The 14,371-nt window shown below is 39.5% G+C and overlaps 1 protein-coding gene and 1 long non-coding RNA gene across 2 annotated transcripts in view; one reads left to right on the top strand and one right to left on the bottom strand.

Moving 5' to 3' along the window:
* Positions 1-4,100, top strand: part of LOC112565006 (receptor-type tyrosine-protein phosphatase N2-like) — a gene marked incomplete in the record, with an annotated part of 155,606 nt that extends 151,506 nt beyond the window's left edge. Inside the window, 2 exon segments of the mRNA XM_025240212.1 lie at positions 60-198; positions 576-4,100. Of these exon segments, the coding sequence (XP_025095997.1) occupies positions 60-198; positions 576-647 (211 nt within the window).
* A 321-nt stretch (positions 4,101-4,421) lies between these two features.
* Positions 4,422-14,280, bottom strand: LOC112565010. Its single transcript, XR_003099321.1, has 4 exons — positions 13,679-14,280; positions 8,333-8,395; positions 7,202-7,302; positions 4,422-6,590 (listed from the first exon to the last, which is right to left on the bottom strand). It is a non-coding gene; the product is annotated as an uncharacterized LOC112565010 (long non-coding RNA).
* Between the last annotated feature and the right edge of the window lie 91 nt (positions 14,281-14,371).

The following is a 14,371-nucleotide window of genomic DNA, read 5'->3' as shown; positions in this document are numbered from 1 at the left end:
GAGATCATATCTTGCCATTTACCTGATGGTAGTCAATCCTGTGGATGTCTGTTATGTAGTGATGGGTGTGGACGTAGTGGTACCTACTGTCTGATTGATATGGTGCTGAACCGCATGGCCAAAGGAGCAAAGGAGATTGACATGGCTGCCACTCTTGAGCACATCCGAGACCAGCGCATGAACATGGTACAAACAAAGGTAAGGTTCAAACTTATTTTGGGGGAAAAAGTAAGCTAATACAGAAATGTATTAAGTCATTATCCAGGTCTTATTTTGGTGGTCTGTTTTATCACAAAATAAGTTAATAAACTGCTGCATGTGTCCGTATATATTAAAATCTTTTATTCTTTTGTTAAAAATATCTGTTGACTGCTAGAAGAAGACTGTATTAGTACTATGATTTAGGGGTGAAAAATGATTATTATTTCCAGTTGCAGGGTCAGTTGCTTTTATGCATGTAAATTTTGTACATAAAACATCCACCTAATATCAGATGTTTATTTAAGGGATGCCTAGAGGTTGATGTTTTTGTTTAGGATGTCAGTACATTTAGTTGTTAACTGTGGCTTTGGCAGGAACAATTCCAATTTGCACTGTCAGCGGTAGCAGATGAGGTGCACGCCATCCTCAAGGCTATGCCTCAGTGAGCAAAGACCTTTGCTGTTTGCCACATGAAGAACTCTCTTGGACTCGGACCTCGGACTATGGACACAAGACATGCCCCTTGCTCGACTGCACAGAGCTGCTGAGCGGCCTGCGGCACCCACAATTTGTGTGTTGTCCATCATTTTTTGCCGTCTGTTGCGTCCTGAATCCTGTACCAGTAAAATGTGTAGCAGCTCAGGTAGCGGATTACTTACCTGATAAGGATGCAGTATATTTGAAAATTAGACAGAAAGAAGTAACAAAAACACCAAAAACTCCCCTCTAACCATAGGGCAGGTGAAGTCATCTTAAGTTAAACCAGTCTGTAGGGATTTAGTTAATCCAGTTAAAAGAGATTCAGTCACATTCTTTTTTGTATGCCTGATAAACATCATATTATTTGCTTTTTTCCTGCAATATATATATATTTTTTCTCTGCATGTGTGTGGTGTCTAGTCCACCATTTTCAAAATCCGCATTTTCTTTTAACAGGGATGTTCAAAAAAGGACTGCATTTATGAGAAAAGTTATTAAGGTTTTAAGATCTGCAAATCTGCAAGGTAACATGAATCTGACATCAATTTTGTGTTTTCGCAGATGTAATATTACCATTCGACAATTAGCCATCTTTGTCTCGATAGTGTATGTACTTAAAAACTCAGTCTGACTGCTAATTTAAAAATATATTAGAAATGCAGGAGCAATATACTTATAGATTTTGACATTTCAAGACAATTTTATCTGCATTACCCATTAACATAACAAAATATGACTTTTAAAAATGTATTCACATAATATCAAGACTATCTAAAGATACAATTTTTTATTAACATTTAGAAAATTTTATCTTGTGCTTTTGGGTGTGAAGAAATTGTGAAATATTTGCAGTATCACAATGAAAATGTTAGTTGAGTATAATAATACATACAACCTGTAAAAGAATGAGATAGCTGTTCAGATTTTTCATCAGCTTTATTATTCATACACAAAACAGTGATGGAAAACATGCTAGGTACAGGCCATAGTTTTGAACTGCAGATCAGTCTCCTGATATCTTACACAACAGCATTTTCGGTGTCCGACTTCATGTTGCCTGTAACATATTTGCAGAATCTCTGTGAAGATCTCTCTTCATCTTCACTTTGATCACTGTTACAATCTGAGCTTTAGCAGAAAATCAGTCCTGTTCCTGGATTCTCTTATTTGAAGGAGTTTTGTTCCCTTTTTACCCTTTGACCACAACATTTTCTGAAATGGATACATACAAATGTTTGTGTCTATGCCTTCAGTTGGAAATGTTTCTTCATTCTTAAAATAATGACCCTTGAATTTAAGTATCAGTACATAGAAGCCATGCATAATCTACTTAAAAGATGCTGTTTAAGAGCCGGGCTAGGGTTAGTACTTTATTAGCCTATGCAGAATTTAAGAAAAGGTTATATTGAGAGTTGTTCTTGTAATTAAAGGATATGTTGATGAGCATACGGTGCTCCTATCTGTTAGCACCTCTTAAACAGTCATGGTACCAGTAAAAAGTCAAGAAGGTTTTTAACAACTTAACTTCGAATGAAATAAAAACCACTTAAAAATAATATACTACAGATAGCCTTAGGGGTATGTTTGAGTGTAGTTTGTTGGTTTCAACCTTGTGGTTGTCTTGTTTGTCAACATCTGAAGATGAAGATTGGAATGGCAGCATTTTGTTTCTCTTACCCTTGAGATGATCGTAAGGCCAGAAATTAACCATTTTCTCCTGTTCTTAAAGTCTAAATAGTTCTTTTCAGAAAATTGGAAAGGGGGAGTAGTGGGGTTTTTTTTTTGGGGTTTTTTAGGTCCTGTGTTACATTCCTTCATCTTCTTAAACTTGGATTCAGAAGGTTATCTTCACATTCTATTTTGCTATATGGAACATACAAAGAAGATGCATAGGGGGATCAATTAAAATATGTAACTGTTTGCTTTAACAGATTTTTTTCATGAGATGTTTAGTAAACATTCTCTTGAGCTTGGCTGTTACACAATCAGCCTGAAACAATGTATGAAAGGGGCCTCTAGTGCCCTTCAAATGTTAACATTCCTTGAACACAGCTGATGTATTGCATGTAGTCTGCAGTCTTGCTGAGATATCTGGTCTTGATGACATCATAGCCTAACATTCCATTGAAAACCAGCCATGTTCTAGCTTTATAAAGTCTCCCATTAATTAAATTCTCAGCATTTTATGCTCATACAAGGTTCTGTTATCCTCAAAGATCTGATATACCCCCATTAAAGGCATCTGCTGAACAACTTGAAAAAAACTTTTCACAAAAACAAATATGTTGATTTTTTTCATATCCTGATAAAAACCATGGTGGTTGGAGCATGGGAAGAAATGGGATCATTTGGTGAAGCGTCAGAGAAATATCGGTGTCGATGTGAAGAACAAAACTAGAACTTTTAGCTCTTGAGAAATTTTCAGTGTGATTTGATTTCATTTTTTTTCTGAAATTGCAGTAAGATAGTTTCTGTAAAGAATTTTAGGGCTTTTTGATTTGTTTGTATGCCATTGTTTCTACCAGTCAGTTACAAATGTACTGTGATAATCTTTCCCAGTTCTTCAGTCAGGAAGGAGACATTTTGGGAATGTGTTGCCCACTGTATTCCTCAGCACTCTTCCTTTTCCAACTGATGGTATTCAGCTGTCCTTCTGAAGCTAGATAAGTATTGCCAAAGCCTATAGATGTAATGATAAAGTCTTTCATTCTCTTAGTCTGAACTAAGAGAACAAGAAACAAAATAGTTGATTGGCTTCTAAGATTGTTTATCCACAATGTTACAGATGGGACAAACAGATGTTCCCCTATGTAAGTCTAAAAGAATCGGTTTTGTTTTGTGTCTGTATGTATCAGCAGACTGAATGGCTCCAATCAAAACTGATTGTAATTGGTGTAATTTTCCCTCAAGCAATTGATGGCCTTTAACATCCTTTGTGTAAATCAGTTGAACCCATTTTCAGCCGTTACTGTTCTCAGAGAAGCCTATTGTTGGACCTCATTGTTTCACTGTGCTCCATCCACGCATGTTTATCAGCATACATCTTTGATGTAAGATTAAACTGAAGATTCTTTGTGGCCACTTAAAAATGATTTATTAATCCCCATTTGCCCCTTTCGCTCTTTCAGTCTGTTTCTGGTGTAGTGCAATATTCCATGTGAAATAAATTTTATCTTAAAGTAAAGAAAGTGCAAAGCTGGAAGGAGAAAAGACATTGTTGATGATGATTGTGATATTTAAGAAAAGTCTGTTTTGATTGACTGATTGACAGAATCCTTGTTAAGCTTCTAAATATTGAATGTCCTCATTTTGTTTTGATGTTGTTTGTAACCCCCTTTTTTTCCACTCCGTTTCTTTATCTTCCTGTTTGTTTTCCGTGCATGTCTTGTGTGGAAGTCAATAAACTGATTATTCTGCAAGTACTGTGTTATCTCTGTATTAATATGTGAGTGATAAAGCCAAGTCATTTCAACTAACTGCCTCAGCGGGGAAATTGGACATTCGTTACTTCAATCCTGAATGTAATTTGAAATATAACAGTTCCAACTTACTACCACCATCTATTCAACACAAATGTTAAGAGGGGACATAAAGAGAATGATTCATAACTAGGGGGTGGGGAAGAGTCCATTCTGTCATACAGTCTGGCGACAGGAAAAGCTGGCATAAATAAGTTGCAAATAAACTTTCATGCACTCTGGGTTTCATTTATTCATAGTGTTTTAAGTCTTACAAGTTTGCAAGGGGTAAGCAATTTTAATTATCACAGGGTGAACATTGTATGTCTCCTCTGGGACTTAGATGTCATTTAAAAACTCAAAACCCAGCATAATCTGTTGACTTTCTTTTTGTTAGAAAGCCGAGTAGTGAAATAAATGTGTAGTTGGTTTTTTCCAGTCAAAAAACATGAATCTGTAGTGTAACGTACTATGAACATAAAAGTAGCAGGTTCCTTGGTCCAAATGCAGGAAGCAATCTTTATAAACAAACTGCAAAAAATCGTTGTAAGCGAATTAGAGTGTGTGATCTATACAGTACAAAAAGATGAACAAGATCACACACAAAAAATTGAAATCACCTGCAATGACTTCACCACCTAGCGGTTTGCCCTACAGTTTTTTGTGTGCCTCTTTAAAATACCTCCAGATCATCTTTTTGCTCGATTACTAAGTCATAAGTTTAGCCTTGTAGAGGTTACTGGAGTTGTCCACAATACTTGAAATAGAAATAGATACAGTTCAGCTTGCATGAAGCTGAGTCCAGCAATTATCTTTGAATTCTTGAAGTACTGTGTTATCTCTGTATTAATGTGTGAAAAGGCCAAGTCGTTTCAGCTAACTGCCTCAATGGAGAAATTGTACATTCATAACTTTAATCTAAATCTGAAATACACGGTTCCAACTTATCTCACCATCATGTGTTCAACTCAAATGTTGGGGAAGTGGCGACATAAAGAGAATGATCCATAATTAGAGCGGGGGAGTGGGGGGTTAAAGGGGATAATTCAAACTCAATTCAAAAGACCTAGTCCCCACTACACAAAAACATCGAGAAAATTAAGGTGAAATAAATATTTGCTCACGGTAAATGCAAAATAGAATGGGGCTTTTTGAATAATGCAAAAAATTAATAATAAAATCTGAAACCTCTCTCCCTTTGTTGCCATAACAAATTGCAGCAGGTCCTTAAAAGTTACTAAAATAATTTCAAAATTTGTAAACATCATTATAAATATGACATTAAACTGACAGGCAATAGTTTCAAGTCTGCATTGCTGCTTCTTCATGGTTGCAAAATATAAAATTGTCTTCATTTCAGTGCTACATCATCACAAGAAAGATGCAGTAAAAGACAATTACACTGCATTGAAAAATTTGCTGGTGCTATTTATAATCTTGTAAAGACTTTCATAACCACATCAGATTCCAATGATGGTCATGATTTTGAGAGATCAAAAAGGCAATGGAACTGGACATTATCAGGTCTTAAACAGTAGTTAAATACATGGAAACAGCAACAATAATTAACATATCCAATAAAAAATTTTAAATAGTTATAATTCACGGTTGCTTTTAATGAACAGTAAAAAGCTAATAACAAAGATTAATGTTAAAAGCATTACATAAAAAGTTATACAAAAAATTTATTCTGCATAAATAAAATGTAAAAAGATGTTTTGTGTATAATGTACAAATACACACACAGATACAGAAGGATCAAAAATGAGTATAAGTGTAAGTGATTGCATTAATGTTTTTTAAAGTCTAATTCAAGTTTTGATGTCCCTCATTTTGGCTTTCCTGATCAAAGATCAGATGGCATGACTTGTATATTTATACTATGAAAATAACACACATAAAGATGAAAAATGTTTGCTTTTGTTATTTTCATGTAAAATTGATGATAATATCAACTGCATAATATAGGTAAATTTTATATAAAGATGGCTTGTCGAGCAATTATATCTTCAGATGGTGTTTTAGCCATGTAGGATGAGATATATTTAAAGCCATTTCAAATGCGCTCCACTCCACTCCACTTTCACACCATCCCCGCCCACCCTGCTTTCCTTAAAAAAAAGTAAAATAATTTTGGAATACCTTAATTGGTTATTGCAAATTGTTAATTATGTCTGCCTTAATAGGGATCACAAGAGTACACATCACATATTTGCTTTAAAAGTTTTTAGTAGTTAATAAAAATAAGCCAGTAAACTGCAACTTAAATGTCTGTGGCGGCTTTGAATACGGCTTGCTTTACATACTCTATTGGCGTCCAAAGAACTGAGGACTGCTTTCGTCATTGCCCAAGCCATTGCTGTGCAAGGGAAATATCCGCTAAGGGCGTTAGTCAGGAGGTGCTTGAATGGGGTGGCGAGCTGTCATTCTGGCATGATGCAAGGGTAGGAACTGGAAATAAACGGAATGGGGTAAACATTGGAAACCAAATTACACTTAACGTCTAACAAGCAAAAGCCATTAATGATCCTTATCAAGTCAGAAGTTCCTTGACCGGCACTTGTCACTGGGGGGATCACATGGATAGACGTGGAAGCTATCAGAGCCCACCTCTCTTGCTTATTGTGGGCGACAGTCTGCAGTCTGTACACGACCACCAGTCCAGTCTTTGACATTAATTCCTAAGCAGTTTTTTCTTTGGCCACCGCGGCGTCGTCTACCTCTCCCCACCCACCCACCACCACCAAAGGTGCCTTGAAGGACAGTCCTCGACAAGGTGTCGTGCCGGGTCATCTGACTAAAGAAGACCAGCTTACATTGCCTGATTGTTGACAGTAGAGGTTCCTTGTGGTCGAGTGTGGACACCAAATTTTAGATGTAAATACAAATTATATGTTTCAAACAAATTTATAGCAAGTAATTTATGTTGGCAGAAAAATATAAATTTACACACATACACACACACGCACGCACCGAACGCACGCGCCAGCACACCTTTCTGGCATGTCGGGAGTTCCCCTGGGATGGGTGGGTGGAGGAGTGAGGTGTCAGGTTCTACTCACCCGCTGGAAGAAAACCAACGCGTGCTTTTTTCTTGTTGCAGCGGTTTACAATGCACACGATGATGACAAAGACGACAATGCACGCCCAGAACAGGATGAACCTGCAACATTTTTGTTAGCTCTGCAATGTCTAATATCCTGTGTAATGGACCCAGCTGTGTAACGTCATGGCTACAAACATACGTTGCTGTGTAATACCACATATGCATAACGATAATTGACGGGGTCAAAGGTGCGGGGAAATTTGCAAACACCCCGAAAAAATTCATTGACATGTTAGTCTTCCTTTGTCTCCTCCATTCTCCAAAGTGACATAGGCTGTGTTGCGTGGTTGGTGTGGTTATTTTAGAGTGCGTGGTGTTGTAGTGCGCCTTGCGGCCCACCTCCGTTCAGCCTCATGGACATGGACACTCATTTTGTCTGGTCTCTTACAAGATAGCGGAATATCTGTCTATGTGTTCCTTGTTATAATGTGTGTGGTTTTTGTTTGTTTTTTTTGGTTTTTTTTTTGGTTTTTTTTTTTTTTTTTTTTGGTTTTTTTGTTGTTTTTTATCTTCTTCCTTTCTGTCCTGTGATGATATGACAGTGTTATGGACATACATATAGACCATTAGGAGGAAGGTGATACTAGAGCTCTCAGGTGCTGTGTCTAACGACAACATTAACGCCGGATTTATTTCGCATTGTGCCGTAGTTTGATTCCCTCGGGCAGGGCAAGCCTTTTACAATAACCACCCGATTCCTATCAGCAAACGCATTAACAGGTCAAAGTCCGCAACCTGACCATGACACTTCCCTGAAGTACAAAATGTGAACGGGAAATGTTAACGTGCAGAAATGTTATACATGATGACATACGTCACTCGAGACCCTGAAAGTCGAATCAATTGATGTAGTGTGTGTGTGAATGTTTTTCACATCTGTGAAAGTACGAATAATCATCAACTATTCCTTTGAGATTACCTTTCTTCATTACACCATTGAAAAGTAAGGTATTTTATAATCAAATGTTTCTCTTCTGAGCAGAAAATGTTAGTGATATATTGTAGGGTCAAGAACAAAGATAATAGTGAAGGAATTAAAAACAAAAACAAGACAACTCGAAGTTCTTGACTACAGGTTGATACATACCAAAAGTACCACAGATTTGCACAGTCAAATGTTCCGCGAGGAGTCAAAGCAAGCTTCAGCATCCTGCAACAAGGACAACAAAAATAAATAAATGAAACTGTCACGGCACAATTTTACAACTCACTCATCCAGACACATGCGTGTTCTGTCAACACACAAGTCACAACTAAACGATTGCCTGAGGCTGTCCACATCTTGTTCATTTAGTTGTCGATCAGTGGCTCGGGACTTGACAGACTACAACTCAAATACACATTAATAACTCGCCTCGACACCTCGTTCTAAAGGTGACAAACATCTAACGATAGACGCAATGTTTACATTCGGGGCAGTTACCCGATCAGTCACAACTTACTTCAATTTCTCACAAGGTATGAAGATTACATTTCTTGCACTCTCTCCTGTTCAGCAACGTAGTTCCAGTTCTGTTATCTATCTTTCGACCGCTCTATCAATCGTTGAGTACGTTACTCACACTTCATCGTCCAGGTTGTCGCTCTTCACATGTCCAGCCAACTAGAATCATCTAACACAAATACACACAAACTGGCGGTTTCCGGGGTCAAAGAGGTACTCCATGTGACGTCACGGGTCTCCTAGCCCACGTGCTGCTGGGTGCAGATCACGGAATGTTCCTGGGAGGAGATTCTTCCTTATCCAGAATGGCTGCAGTTAAATCCGTCCATACGATTAAAACCTCGTTTAGGCGAGGTTACTCCAAAAACTGTCCGTACCGCCATCCAGCGTCAATGGACACTGCCTTACTATTATACACACACCTCAACTCGGGAGATTTACAACTCGTCACTCAGACACGAGTTCTTCCTTCAGTATCCCGGGCCTGAGTAAATTCTCGTTCCCGCCAAAACCTACTAGTAAACTGTGCTCACCAAGCACTTTCTGTCACAGTTAACCCTTTCCTATCTAATGTTTTCATCCATTCAGCCATACATTCAGCAACACTTTTAGTCCGTGAGTCACAAAAGGGTTAAAATATTCTGGAAAACACGGACGAATGACTTAGTCCGTGACAGAAACTTAGGCTAGAGGCTCAGTATAGTCTTTAGGAATAGTTTTGTATGTGATAATAGCATTCGTGATGCTGTAATCCACATCATAGAAGAAAGTCAAAGAATGCAACTAGATATTTTATAACTAATTCGATTCCGATCCGTCTGTTGCTCTTGTGCTTCGGGTATCCCTCATTTCAATCATCAATCACATGCTGCCACACGAGTTACGAAATGACATCGATGTCTATCCTGAAAACTGCATGACTGTCAATGATATCAAAACTTTTGCCACGAATCTGCTCCTTTTGAGTTTTAGTTGGATGACGGAGTACTGAATCTTATAATAAATAATAACAAAATTACAGTAAGATAGCTTCGGGGCAACAAATATGTTTGCATACGAAAGAAGTACTGCAAAAGTTTGTTAAAATTTGAACAAACCACGTGGATTTGAACGTGCAATCAATCACACGAGAGACAGTAAATTACAGTACTGGACTCCCGCAGCCTCAGACATCGAGCAGGTAGCCGTAGATTGAGGATATTCCCTGACAAACGAGAAAGCTTCCCTGAAAAACATGTCCAAATACTTGGGTACAAAAGTCTCCGGTTTTTCAAGGAGCCCTCGTTCCTCAAGCTGTCTTGTACACGAAGCCTGATGCAATTTCAGTGATGTTCTGCAACTGCTGTGTCGCATACATCATATACATGATTTGGGAAATAATTACAGCTAAGGTCATCTGCATCGGGCAATAACACAAAAATGTTCCCTGTGCTTGCATTTTCTGAGGCTTGGTTATCAGCTATGATACAGGGTAAAGCGCAGGCGATTGGCTCGCACACCAGACTGACGTCAGCCCCTGTACTTCCGTCTTGGCGGCCTCTAAACAGTTTTCTCAAAAAAAAAAAAACCATTGCTCTTTTCTTATTGCGATTTTTACTTCAATCGTTAATCAGTGTTACGACATGTAGGTCTTCATAGCACTCCTTTGTGTGTGGGGTTTTTTTTCTTTTGGTTTCTTTTCTTTCTTTTTTTTTTTTTTTTTTTTTTTTTTTTTTGGTTTCGTTGTTTGTTTTGTGTGTGTGTGTGTATGTGTGTTGGTTTTTGTTAATTTTATTTATTTATTTTTTTGCATTCCATCTGTTCTTTAAAACAAAGTCTGCATAAGCTCGGGAAATGGGGGATTGGGAGAGGGAGAAGATGTAGATAGCACTCGCTTGCCGCATGTGCGTACGTACAAATGCGCCGTTTGTATCCGCAGGTACTACATGGACGCACGCGGGGAACAGCACAAGAGGCTAAAAAGCTGAGGAGACACGAGGCGAGTAACCTGGCTTGTCTGCGCTGAGTGACGGGTGTTAGGTCTCGGGATGCGTCCTCTTCGATCTGCTGCGGCAGCTGGCCCTGCGCCTGACGCATGCCTCACTAAATCATTCATGAGGCGACCTCAATGATCGCTGTTCCTGTCTCCAGAATTTCGGGCACAGATTCTCCATCCCACTCCCTGCTAAGTTCTTCTTGGAGATAGTTTCTCTGTGTGTGTGTGTGTGCCTTGGGGGTGGGGGTGAGAGAGAGAGAAAGAACATTTATGCACACTGGAGGTGTGTGCACACGGACCCTTCATACGTTCATGCGTTATCTGTGTTCCTTTGTGTCTGTTTTACCCCTTTGATTTCCAGCAACTCCCACAACTTGCACATTCGCATGATAACGGATGTTGCCTCGGTGTGAATCTTAAATCGTTGCGCAATCTCATGTCTTAGGCTGGCGTCCTAGGCAACGATATCACAGTGCACTTGTAGTTGTGCCTGCGATTGCTTACTCAAATACCTTCACTGGGTGACACCTTCCAAGGCACCCGGGGTGCTTGAGCTCACATTTCGGTCCTGGTATTGCCGACTGCCGTGTCTGGATTTACAAAAGCATTCAGAACCACAGAATGGTGCGGACTCCAGGCGTGTCTAGATGAAAGGGAGCATGCGAGCGTGTAAACCTGACTGTACAGGCGCGCGGTGTGTGTGTGGCTCCTCGCACAATTTTTCACGAGACAACATCATGTCAGGGTCGGCCATATCTTCAGTTGTGATTTGATTTCAGTATTCTACCCTCCTATCACGACGATCGCTTCGAGCGCAAAGCGTTGTTCGTGCTTCATGCAACATAAAAAAGCAGACTACAAGGAATAAAACTCAAGTGTCAACTGATGTTTTGAGTTTAAGACACATATTCTCTCCTTTTTCTGTATACTTCTATGCACTCCAGACACTGCACTAATATGTATACAGTAGAGTCACAATTAAGGTTGCTGCTTATCAGATCGATTTAAGAATCACGAGAGAATGGACAATGAAAAAACAGACCTCAGTTTTCTTCAATGAAAAAATATACATCCATAAGTTTTTTTTAAAATATATACACTTATTTAGTTATCATCGACAAAGTTAAAGGGAACCTAAAAGTGTACATTCCATATCAAAACCAAATGAAAAAAAAAAAGCACGTTTCTCAACTTATCGTATCTGCCAGAAATCAGATCTTTTCTGTCTGAACTCGTTCTGGTCTGTTTCCACAGTTGATTTGCCTGTGCCTATCTCCATAGTTTGCTTTGCTTCCTTCATCGTAGCTGTTTATTTTTCATTTAGTTTCCCCCATCTCATTTGTTGACCTAACGTTTGCTAACAGAAGTCTAAATGATTATTACCGTTCTGACCAACTTGCCGGTTCTGTCGACTGTCTTCAGATCGGTAAGACGGCGGCGGGGTTACGATTACTTCTTTCCTACATAATCACCATGGTCAACAATGTTTGAGGGGGGTGGGGATGGGGTGGGGATGGGGTGGAGAGGGAGGGCGGGGGCGGACTGTTCTGATTGAGCGTAAGCTGACAGCAAACTTCAGTCCCACTTTCCATCCTCCATTCTATGGTGAAAGGACTGAACGAGTTATTTTTCCCAATCCTATGAACTTTGTATTTCCCACAATCTGCAAGAGATAAAGGGATAACTCCTCGCTGTTATCAAGATGCAAGCCTACAGACGTCACTGTGCACAGAAAGATATCTTTAAAAAAAAAAAAAGACATCCTGAGTATAAATGGATATGCTTACGTTGTCAAGGCGACGGTCAACGGGGAAGCTGTTACGTTATTTCAGGCATATCTGTGGACATGTATGATGTCACGAATTGAGAACTTTGACCTCTTCCTGAGCACGATGTTCTTTATAAGCGTGTATCCCGAGGACAGAGAACGCATGTGCGTGTGTGATGAGGAGGGGGGAGGGTTGTTATTTAGTCAGATTTGTGAAAATTTACTATCTCGTACTGATATCAACACAAGGATTTGGGGAGAACACAAAATTATTCTGTAATCTTGCTGACCAAACTTCGATCTTTATTTTACATGTATGACATATATATATATGTCAATCCGCTTAAACTCGATGTCTTGTTGCTGATTATAGACACCTTTACGCTGAGCTTATCAGCGACGACAAACAAGTGTGTAGAGCCCTCGGAAATCCCACTCGACTCAAGCGCGCTTTTGTTTGCATGTAGATAGGTTTAATGTTATAGCTACTTGAAGTATTCTTTCTCCCTGTTTGATCCCCTCCCCTGTTTTTTTTTTTTTTTTTTAACAAACATACACACACACAAGCACGCACGCGCGTGCACATTCACTGACTATAAATATATTCCTCCCACACACACCCCACTCCCGATTACGCACGCGTTGTATGATCTGTGGGTCCAGCAGTGACAGAGGATCTAATAGATGACGGACACAGCGATGAAACATATTGTAAATTGTAAATAACGAAACGTGTCCAGTACAGACGACCACATGCTTACTTGTCTCCCCTAAAATCCCGGTTTCGGCCTCGCGAACGCCTGAGCTTGGCGTTTGGCAATCCGTTTTTTTTTTTTTTTGCTGTTAGTTTTCCTTTCTTAATTTGTTTCCTTTCAATCCATGCCGTTCTCTAAATGTCGTCTGCAAAGAAACCGGTATAACATCTTCGGTATTGTTTGAAGAGGAAATCGGTGAAACCCGGAAATGAACCCTGTTACCATGAGAACAAGAAAGCCTTACTACAACAACATGGCGTCGCTCCGATCATCTTTTGCCGGTGATGAAAGGAACAAATATGTATATGTATATGCACACCAGTCTGAAGTGAAGTGACAGTTCGAACAAACAAAATTTTAACCGTGGAATCACGTCCAAGAACTAACAGTGGAAAATCTTTATTGACCGACTTTTTTTTTTTTCAAATCACTGCTTAGAAATTCCCCATGCATTACAGCACCAAGGCAACAAAACGAAAGCTGCTACTCACCTGCAGGCAGAGCGTGTAGACCACAAGGAAGCTACCTGTGCCGGAGGAGCGTAAATAGACCATTGAGCACGGCGCCCATCTGACTGACCGGCTGGTCCACTGCCCTGACTGCCGTAACTGCGATCTCGACAATATATGTTATATGTTATACACGCTTTGCGTGGTCGGGCGCGTTTGAGCAGTCACGCTCGTCAAGACGAGATCGTCTGGAAGCCCGGCCCGACCAACCCTCTGCGTGCCCTCGCTGGCTCACTCAACCGCGATACATAATCTTCGCCAAGTTAGCAAGGTGTGTGGGAGGGGTAGAGATGGCGGGGTGGGGAGAGACTTGCTTAGTAATCGTGTCTTGCTATGTGACTTCACATATCGGTGACCAATCAGGGAATAAGCCGCCAAGGTTTAATTTGCAGAACTGTAAGATTACTTCAGTCGATCTTTCAGAATCTGCATGATTAACTTTTGTAAATACAAACCTCTAAACCAACAACAATAATAAAAATAAAGTTTTGTACAGGACTTTGGATCATTAACACAGATAATAAGTATTCATCTAGGTATCTATCCCTCCCCTCTTCCTCTTTTTTTTTTTTCTTATACCCCGTAACAAAATTTTCGATTGTTCACCCTATTCTATAATGAATTCGTCTAACTGCAATAGGTCTTTATAATTCGGCATTGCGCTAACCATGAAGA

The sequence above is a fragment of the Pomacea canaliculata genome, linkage group LG5 (assembly GCF_003073045.1).
Source record: "Pomacea canaliculata isolate SZHN2017 linkage group LG5, ASM307304v1, whole genome shotgun sequence".
Classification (NCBI taxonomy): Eukaryota; Metazoa; Mollusca; class Gastropoda; order Architaenioglossa; family Ampullariidae; genus Pomacea; species Pomacea canaliculata.
This window is presented reverse-complemented; position numbering and strand designations above follow the sequence as displayed.